This window comes from Lactuca sativa, chromosome 4 (genome assembly GCF_002870075.4).
Source record: "Lactuca sativa cultivar Salinas chromosome 4, Lsat_Salinas_v11, whole genome shotgun sequence".
In the NCBI taxonomy this organism is placed as follows: domain Eukaryota; kingdom Viridiplantae; phylum Streptophyta; class Magnoliopsida; order Asterales; family Asteraceae; genus Lactuca; species Lactuca sativa.
Genome location: NC_056626.2, coordinates 384176152 through 384187020, shown reverse-complemented (window position 1 = coordinate 384187020; position 10869 = coordinate 384176152). Strand labels below are relative to the sequence as shown.

The 10869-nt window shown below is 39.2% G+C and overlaps 1 protein-coding gene across 1 annotated transcript; it reads left to right on the top strand.

Moving 5' to 3' along the window:
- Positions 1 to 3067: 3067 nt before the first annotated feature.
- LOC128133737 (uncharacterized mitochondrial protein AtMg00810-like) lies at positions 3068 to 3739 on the top strand. Its single transcript, XM_052771268.1, has one exon. It carries the CDS (start codon positions 3068 to 3070, stop codon positions 3737 to 3739), a length of 672 nt encoding a protein of 223 aa, XP_052627228.1.
- The last annotated feature ends 7130 nt before the right edge of the window (positions 3740 to 10869 follow it).

The following is a 10869-nucleotide window of genomic DNA, read 5'->3' as shown; positions in this document are numbered from 1 at the left end:
AATTCGTTTGAAAACCCTGGCTACCACCAGTAATTAAAGTATGTTCTTTTCGAAAACGCTGGCTACCACCAGTAAGTAAGGTATGTTCTGTTTGAAAACTCTGGCTACCACTAGTAACTAAAGTATGTTCTGTTTGAAAGACCATGGCTGCCACCAGTACGTAAGGTATTTTCTGTTTGAAAGACCCTGGCTACTTCCAGTATGTAAAGCAGTCTTATTACTTAAAATAAGACCAAATGTTGTGTCCCTGGAATACCCTCCAGTGTAGTATGTAGCTATTCTTATTAATTAAAATAAAACTATTGAAGAATGCAAATCCCGTAAACAAAGGTTAGTTTATACTATTGTGAGTTCGTATAAGAAGTTGTGAAAGAAGAGATTTGTAACGACCCAATAATCAAGGGTAAAAATTTCATTTTTAATACAACCCAAAATAGATATCATTTATTCCAAACATTTCAAATCATCATTAAGTAAAACATTTATTAGAGTTCATCCCAAAATCATTCATTGCGGAAATCATAGATGTGTGCGCTGCAATCAATCCGAGCCCTTCCTTTCCAAAACGATGATACCTAAAACAATAAACAAAACTTGTAAGCACGAAGCTTATTGAGTTTCCCAGAGCATACTATACACACAATCCACATAACACATATCTTGTTAGCTATAAAAACTACTTGTATCACATAAGCCATGCACACATAAAACCTAGGAAAGCCATGGGCTACCCACATGGTCTTACTTCTAATGCCATGGGCTACCCCACATGGTCTTACACCCAAGGCCATGGGCTACCCCACATGGTCTTTACTTGGACTGCCATGGGCTACCCCACATGGTCGTACACCCAAGGCCATGGGCTACCCCACATGGTCTTTACTTGGACTGCCATGGGCTACCCCACATGGTCTTACACCCAAGGCCACAGGCTCCCCCTGGGGTCTTCATGCAAAACATACGATCACAATACATATCAAGACATAGAGTAATTAAATATATATCATAAACACATAATGGGTCGGCCTTGGTGCCGTAGACCCATGGGTATGGTGAGAAGACTCACCTCGAATGTAGAAGCTTCCCGAGGAAATCCTTAGCTGCTGTCCTCACCAGTTACCCGAGCTGCCACTACCGATCAATATTCCCAAGTTAGCGATTGGACCCCATACCATAATCCTTAATCCAAGCATGGGGTAAAATGACCATTTTACCCTAACCCAATATGATCCACAACTAAGGGTCCAAAGCGAAAACAAGGCCCAACATTATAATGTCCAGAAAACCATCAATGACCCAATTTTCCAAATTGGGCCCAGACCTTTCCAATGGACCTTATACTTAAGCCCAATATTTTCCTTAGTCAATAATCCTGACCCAAATGGCCCACGAAGGCCCACAGCATCCTAGTCCAAGAATTTGCCCAAACCGAGGCCCACAAATGTGAAGTCCATTTCTATATTGGGCCACAAGGCCCAATAGGCCCGACTATTCCATTTTTGGCCGAAAGATGCATTTAGGCCCAAATATCAACAAATCCAGGCCCAAAACCATTAGGGCCTAAAGGTCCGAAGTCCACAAAGGCCCAAGCCCTTCTGAGAGCGTACACCCAGCGTACCTCTTCTGTACGCTTAGCGTACTGAGCAAATGGCTTGTACGCACAACGTACTACATAGTACGCCCAGCATACAAGTAGCTCATGCACAACATCCATTAAGTGCTTAATACTTGATCCAATAAGTCCTTACACATCTAAGCTATACTTAACATCTAAACCCATAAAGTCACTGACTTGGTGACTTTTTATGCCCCAAACAAACCCAAACTCCAAAAATGACATTCTACTTCCATAAAAGTGATCCTAACTCAAGCATGAACCCATTAAGACCATCAAGATTGCAACTTTCTACCTTAGGGACTCAAATGGCATCAAGGGTGGCAACCCCAAGCCTAAAAACGGATTTGAAACCATAAAGCTCCATTCTTGGGACCAAAAGATCCAAAAACTCAACATAGAAGATCTAATCATTCAATGGTCAAGTTCAGAACTTTATACCTTCATTAAGCTGAGAATGAGTCCTAAAAGCTAGATCCATAAGCTCCTCCTTGATTCCCACCCTTGCATCAAACTCCAACTTCTTGAAAATGGGTTAAACAGCCCAAAAATGGACTCCATAAGCTCAAAATGCCACCATGGATGCTATAAGACGATTTCTAATGTTTAGAGGGGTGGAGGCTGAAGATGATAGGGTTTGGTTATGAAATAAGGGGTTTAAATAGGGTCCAAGACCCTAAAATAGGGTTCTGATCTGACGAAATTACGCCCAGCGTAATTCTGGTACGCCCAACGTACTCCACGGAACCTTCGCGACCACTCCTAGTCATTACGCCCAGCGTAATCCCTAATCCTGAAACTGCTAAACTTCCAAAAGCCATAACTTCTTCGTTATAAATCCGTTTTCAACGATCCTTATATCCACGGAAAGGTGACGAGAAGCTCTACACTTCTAACAACTCAAATTTTCCTTAATACCTTCCAAACAAAAATCCATTATCCATAAAAGCCCGAACTGACACTTTACCAAATTACCACTAGGCTCCAAAACACAACCCGAACACCCGAAACACTCCTAATACATCACTCGCACCCAAATGGGCCTAGATATTACCTTCACTAGAGCCATACTCCTTATGAAGACCAACCTTCGGCCCACAACCTTAGACTAGAAGTCAATTCGGAACAGAGCGTTACAAGATTTATGTTGATCAACCTCCTGGTTTCGTCAACTCAAAGTTTCCGAATCATGTCTACAAATTAGACAAAGATCTATATGGGTTACATCTCGCTCCTCGGACCTGGTATGCTACCCTAACAGATCATTTGCTCGAACATGATTACACCAGAGGCATGATTGATCAGACGCTATTTATCAAGCATCTGGATGGAGATATAATTCTTGTTCAGATCTATGTCAATGACATCATTTTCGGTTCAACGAGTCAAAAGTTGTGCACCGAGTTCGAGACCATTATGAAAAAGAGGTTTGAGATGAGTTCCTTGGGAGAAATGACTATGTTTTTGGGTTTGCAGGTTTGTCAAGATTCATTTGGAATCCTGTTACATCAAGGAAAATATGTTGAAGACATGCTTGAGAGGTTCGGGTTCAAAGATTCAAAAGCTGACCTGACGCCAATGGCTGAACGACCCCTGTTGTCTCCAGATTGTGAAGGCGAATCCGTAGATCAGAGTGAGTATAGATCAATGATCGGATCCCTGATGTATCTAACTACGAGCAAGCCGTACATCATGTTCACATTTTTTCAATGTGCACGATATCAGGCTAATCCTAAACTCTCTCACTTAATTGTTGTTAAAAGGATCTTTAGGTATCTCAAAGGTAACCCAAAATTGGTTCTTTGGTACTCGAAGAACTCTGATTTTGATTTATATGCATTCGCTGACAACAATTACGGAGGTTGTGAACTTGATAGGAAATCAACTTCTGGGGGATGTCAATTTTTAGGTGACCTTTTGGTGTCATGGCAGTGCAAGAAACAACACACGGTCTCAACCTCAACGGCGGAGGCAGAATACATTGCTGCTTCTGCCTGTTGCTCTCAAGTCATTTGGATTCAACATCAGCTGTTGGATTACGATTTGAATTTTCTTGAAACTCCTATCTTCTGTGACAACGATGCTGCAATTCAGATAGCTAAAAATCCGGTCCAACATTCTTAGACCAAGCACATCGACATCAAAGTTCATTTTATCAGAGATTTTTATGAGTGTTCGCTCATTCGGTTGGAGCATATCCACACTGATAATAATGTGGCGGATCTGTTCACAAAATCGTTTAACAAAGCTCGGTTTGATGTGCTGGTTGGTTTTCTAAAAATGCTACATTTTGAGGACTAATTTATGTTTTTTAGGTAGTTTAAATTTGCACATTTCGTTTTCATTCTCTCCCATGTACAAATTTATGGGGAGAAATAAACAAAAACAAAACAAAAAATTACAAAATCAAAAATCCAAAAATAGTGTTATTTCTATTTTTAATTTTTTTTCAGAAAATATCAAAAATCTAAAAATAGTATCTCATGTTAGCCATGTCTGCAGGTGATGTGTTGGGAAGTAATATCAACTCAGTGATAATAAGAAATCTTGATTTGTGTAAGGTACCAACTCTGAACTGATCTAGACTCTGTGTTCGATGCGCTGGTAGGCACGAAAGATTTAAATGGAGTAGACTAGGTATAGATTGACATTTAAAAGGACTTGACAAGTAATTAACTTAGATAGTTCTATTTGATCAGACATACGATGCTCGGGTAGATTGAGTTGTGAGATATACATGAGAATCTTTGGGCTACACTAAAGTAATCAGCATCTAGAACTGTGGCTAACTCTTTCTCGATGTATGGACGCATGTCCTTAATTCCGGTATTGATAGGGCGACTGGGGAATTCTGATAAAGTAGATATGTAGAAAGTTATTTTCTTGCTTTCTTTATGTTAGTCATATGTTGTTTCATCTCTGTGATTGGGATATCCGACCTAGACTGCAACATATGCAACTCTATTTCTATGCATCTTCTTATCTATGCAATTCTTTCTGTCTGTTAGCCATACAATGTCCCCTATGCGTGATTGGAATGTCCGACCTGGGACACAGCATATGCAACATTCTATTTCTCAATCCCTTTATTCAGTCAGTCATGTGTTTATCCCTCTGCTTGATTGGAAGATCCGAACTAGGTATACAACATATGCATTCTAAATCTGACTTCCCTCCTAATAATTATTTGCTCATCTAAAGTAAGGAGTATTCTGGAAGCTCTTGATTACCGAAGTATGCTAGGAAGCGGGAAACACATTCAAGGTTATCTAAAATTAAACATTCAATAGGTTGTCTATAGATATTGCTGCTAATTTTAGGTGAACAATATTTATGGTTGTCGTCAGCTAAATGGTCTTCTAGGAATATCATTTAAGATCTTAGGGTCAAATATCTTGTCACCTGTAGTATGTCCATATTTGTCATAATTTCTCGTATTTAAGTGGACAACAATACCAACAATTGACCAGATCTACTCATGAAGGTGGAAGTACTAAAATACAGATTAAGGTTGTCCCAGAACTTTGATCCCAAAATTACACAAGATTTATCTGTATTGGTGAAAAGAATTTAGTGATATTTTATTTTATTTTATTTTATTTTATTTTATTTTATTTTATTTTTCCTAATAATTAAAAAATTAAAATTTTGCAAATTTATTTTAGTTAAATTTTTAGATTTTATTTTATTTTTATTTTTAATTTTTTAATGTCCTCAAAATGTTTTATTTTTAATTAAATATTGGATTTGCGGCCCTTTGGAATTGCAGCACATTCTTGAGCCGTGAATGGTCCATGTGTTTAAAAGAAAAGGTTCTCAGATGTTTCAACTTTTTCAGTCCATATCTTGTTTGCGGCCGTGAACCACTTACCGACTCTCTCTCTCTCTCTCTCTCTCTCTCTCTCAATTCTCGATTCCACATTTTTCGTGTTTTCAGTCGAAATTGCTTGTTTATTTGTGTAGGTATGTTCAAGGCGACATCATTTATACTAAACTTGACAATAATCGACCATGTTTTAAGGGGCTATTGGATTAAATTTGATTTTTGGCACTGTTGAGGTGTTCAAGGCCAATGAAGCGTTCACGACCTTGAACCCGTTTACGGCCGTGAACCCTCTTTTGGACTTGAACTCATTTTTAACTTAATTTCATTCGATATTAAAGCCTAATTAATTAATTAATGAGAAAAACTAAGCTTAATTATTTAGATCTTTTGTTTTTCTGACTTGGCTTGGTTTGTGCAGTTCAAAATGGCAGAACTGAAGTTTTCAGACAATCACAACGTTGTTGTCTTTCTAATGAATCCACTAGCTGCGCACAGTGACTTCAAGTCCATGACTCATGGACTGAAGAAATGTTGTATGCCATATGCCTTCACATCCAGTCCAATACTCTATCAAGATCTTGTGAAGCAGTTCTGGAACACGGCTGCGGTGTGCAAAGAAGATGATGATGATGCAATCTCCTTAGAAGTAACTATCAATGGAAGGAAGATCTCTATAACTAAGCAAGTCGTCCGCGAGGTTTTGCAGATCAATGACCAGTCTAGATTTCCAAATGAGATCTCCATGAACCAGACTGAGGAGATCATCATTCGAATGGGCTATAAGGGTGTGTTTCCTCCTACAATCAAGAAACTTTTGCCACCCTATTGGAGGTTCCTGGTCCATGTGTTTATGAGTTGCGTCTCCAAAAGGAGAGCTGGTGCTGACGAGATCTTGTTATTAAACACGGGTGTCATTGTTGTTATAGCTACGGGTCTCGATTTCAACATTTCGAGATACATCTTGAATGAAATGGTTGGAAATGTTGAAGAAAAAAGAAAAGATAAATTTCTCATGTTTCCGAGGTTCCTACAGATGATCTTCAACAGCAAACACCCTGAACTTGAGAAAAGAGGAGAAACGCTTGATTTGAAGTCTATTGGTTCTAGTACTTTCAGGCTCATGAAGCAAAATAGAAAAGGAAAGTTCATGTTCCAGGTGAAATATCCATTGGTGAAATTTGGCCAATTCGTAGAAGTCAGTAATTCGTCGGAGATTGAAAGCTCCTCAGCTCATGAAGAAACTAAAGATGAAGTAATTACTGCTTCTGAACACGAAGAGGAACGTGTTGCTCCAGTGGAGATATTTGCCAAAGAGCATGTGCCGATAACAGTTGAAGAAGAAGATGATGATTAGAGTGATTTTGATATGAGCTTAATGGAGAATGTTGTAAATGAAGATGATATGGATCAGGGTGAAGATTTAATCGGTTATGATAATAATGATCTTATCTTCAGTTTTGAGTAGGATCAAGATATAAAGTTGAGCACTGATGACCTTGATGCCTTCTTCGACAACGTCAATGAAGTTGCACAATTTGCAATGGAGACGGAAGGAGATGATAATGTTCTTAAGACAACGCCTCCTACTTCAACACAGATGGTCGATCCTTTAAATGTTATGGATTCAACTTCAAGGATTCCTCTCCTTCCTGTTGACATTCCAACTTCATTTCCATTTGATAGTGATCTAGATCTGACACAAGCCTCCCAGCCTCCAGTTAAACAGAGAAGAGCTGATCCCAGGTCGGGAGTGTTAGTAAAGGAATAGGCACCACCAATTCAACAATCCACCACAGCTGCTACACCAACCCAAGAAGGCCCAAGTGTTTTACGACCTTCTTATGAAGCTGGGAGCTCTTCAGCTCCTGGGGGTTCCTCCCCTCCAATGCCTGCACATGATGCCTCTTCTGAAAGGCTTGCCAGGTTATTGGTGCAACCTGATTTTGACTCCTTTTCCCGAGCTAAAGGAATATCTATAGGAGAAGGAAATATAGGGGGAACGGACCCGTCGATTGCTGAATTTCTGATCTTAAAGAAGAAAGTGCTTTAAAATCAAAACAAATATCCACTCTGCAAGTCAATCTTGGTGCTCTATCGGATGGATACTTCAACTTAAAGAATAAGCTCATTGCTGAAGTTGGTGACAAGTTCAAGACTATAGTTGAAGATCCAAGTGCAACCCAATCTTCTCAACCAGCCCCAGCCAATACATCATCTTTTGATCAGCCTAATGACCATCCACCAGTCAGAACCACTATAATCGTCGACCATTTTGAAACAGAACCGGAGCAAGCCCCGCCAAGAATTACAATTAAAAGAGGTGGGAAACATGTCACTTCACAGAAAAGAGGAAGGTGGCTCTTCATGAAGAACTCTGATCAAAATCTTCGTGGAGACCAGCCTCAACTAACAGTAAGTGAGCTCGACAAGATAAGGTTCAAGCACAAATACAGTGACCGGTCAGGGATTTGTATGTGGGGCTTTCATGAAAGACTCAATTACTGGCTGGTGAAAAGAAAAAGTAACAATGTGGAATATTATAGAGACAATAATTATTTCTCTTCCCTCACCAAAGTGGATCTCGTTGAGCTTTCCGCAGCTCAGTTCTCCAATCATTCCAATGACCCTTGTGCAACAGATTTTAAACTCTTCTTAAAAAACCAAGTGAGGAAAGAATTTGATGGGATGAATACCACCGAATCTTTCTTGAAGACAGCTAAAGATGTGTTTGACCCTATCACCAAAATGTCCTTCACGAATGTAATATGGCCTCCAACGAAGCAGATGACAAAGATTCCCATCGTTAAGAACTTTTGTGATGGTTCGCTATGTGACATGCATTACTGGGTCTACGATGAAGCCACAGCTACTGCCGTTATCAAGTTTAAAGATGGTGTCTTTCGTCTCGTTGATAAGAAGGACTTGCTTCAGTTTGGTGAAAGGGATATTCACACTCTTGTTGTACATCAGGTTTTATGTGATCAGGAGATTGTGGAGGTTGCTGCCAAGGAGTTCACAGGCATGATCTCCGAGATTATTGACAATAAGATGTGGTTGGGCGTAATGGGGAGGTCAAATGTGTTGGTGATTGAAAAAGACTGAATCTATACTATCTCAAACCAAGGGGGACTGTTAGGTCATATTTTGTTGGTTTGGGCTAGGCATCTATCTGTATAGGTCTTAGTAGGGTTTTGGTCATGTTATGTGTGTTTGCAGTTGTGCGTACGGCCGAGTAGGGTTCATGGCCATGAACATGTGTACGGCCATGAACGGGTGTTTGGCAGTGAATAGGTTTATGGCTGGGTGGTCCCTATTAATAGTGTCAAAAAGTCTCAGAGTTACTGTTGGTCGAAATCGTATGTGTGTGTTCCAAGTGTACCAGACGTTTACTACTTGAATATAACATGTGCATTGTTGGAACTTCTTTGCTTCTACTCCTTCTTATTCTTACTGTTTTGCATCTTGATTGTGTTTGATCACTGGTTGGTTTGCATTTGTGGGACTTACAATTGGTATACTGTTAGGTCATATTTTGTTGGTTTGGGCTAGGCATCTATCTGTATAGGTCTTAGTAGGGTTTTAGTCATGTTATGTGTGTTGGTAGTTGTATGTACGGTCGAGTAAGGTTCACCGACGAGAACGTGTGTACGGCTGTGAACGAGTGTTCGGCAGTGAATAGGTTTACGACTGGGTGGTCCCTATAAATAGTGTCAGAGTTATTGTTGGTCGAAATCGTATGTGTGTGTGTGTTCCAAGTGTACCAGATGTTACTGCTTGAATATAACGTGTGCATTGTTGGAACTTCTCTGCATCTACTCCTTCTTATTCTTACTGTTTTGCATCTTGATTTTGTTTGATCACTGGTTGGTTCGCATTTGTGGACTTACAGAAATAGTCATTAGAATTGATCATGTTAAGGATACATCCTATTTGACTCGTAAAAAGGCCATATATTAAGTTTTTACTAGTAATAAGTTGAATGCAACTCAGCTAATTGAACTTTTTTGCTTATTATGTATTTTAATTGAATATTATTCACTATATGTCTTATATCTTTTTTTAGTATGTAAGAGGACACATTTACGATGATGGCGTTAAAGCTTTGATATTACAAGATAATGATTCAACAAATTTTATACATTATTTTGCACACCAAATTCAATTAGTGATTGTGGTGTAGCAAAGAACCACAATGGTGTTGAAGACTTCTTTGATCAAATTTTTTGGTGGTCAATGTGGTATATGGTGTTGGATTAGTGTCTAAGTCCATATCAATGTGGTATATGGTGTTGGATTAGTGTCTAAGTCCATAACTATTTTGGTATGTACTTGACCCAATTATGAGCATGGTCCTTTTGGGTTGCCTTCACCATAGCAATATGTAGGATGAATTAAGGAAAGAGAGGTTTAATTATGATTTATTAATATATTATAAGAATAATATATTAAAGGAGAAATCATATTGTTTAATTAATATTAGTCAAGAATTAATTAAGAATTAATTTTGTGACTAAAAGAGATTTTTTTTTTGGAACGCAAATCTATTCTACTCCTACACTACTCCTAATTCTCCAACTATGTCCCTCACGGGACTTGAACCCTCGACCTCAAGGAGAGAGGGCAACATCGGATACTGCTGGGCTAGAAGCCCTTTGGTTGTGACTTAAAGAGATTAATTAAACTTAGGGGACTGGATTTGTAATTATAAGATAATTGCAATTGGGCTATGGATCACCTAATAATATATAGGTTGGACGAATTCTATGGTAAGCCCATAAGGAATTCGTCCAAGGGATATTTTAAAGGAGTCCATGGGTTGCTTAGGGCTTAAGCAGTCAGATTAGGGTTTCCTAGTTATAAACCCTAATAGCCTACATGTATATAAAGGGCCCCTATGCCCCAAAAACGCGGCGAAGGATTCCCTTAGGGTTTCCACCCGTTTTGGGTGTCTCTTCTCTCCTCCCTGTTCATCCAAGTTGCTTAGTGGTGTTTGTGACTCCATTAGAGGTGCAACACTTGAGGCACTAAGTTTTCTGAAGCCGAGGATTGATTGTTATTGCTATATAACAATCAAAGGTAAGATCTAAACCCTAATTTCAGTTATAGTTTACTAGATCTAGGGTTTATGGCTTTGGATAATCAATTGCATGTTCATTAGACAAACTAGATCCAAAGCTATTAGGGTTTGCATGTACACCATAGGATTGATGTATTGCTCGAAACCCATCAGTGGTATCAGAGCCTAGGGCAGTTTGTTAGTGAATTTGATGCTTATTTGATCAAAAATTGGCTGAAAATCGAAAATTTTGAGTTTTTTCGACTTGACTCGCTGAGTCAACTAGGTGACTCGCCGGGTCCATAGTGAACTCGACGAGTCAGAGACGCATAATGCTGATTTTGCGGGAGTTTGACCTGTTTTGGCTGTGGA

Excerpts from the sequence above, each read along its gene's own strand:
- LOC128133737 (XM_052771268.1), top strand. The coding sequence starts at position 3,068 with ATGACTATGTTTTTGGGTTTGCAGGTTTGTCAAGATTCATTTGGAATC.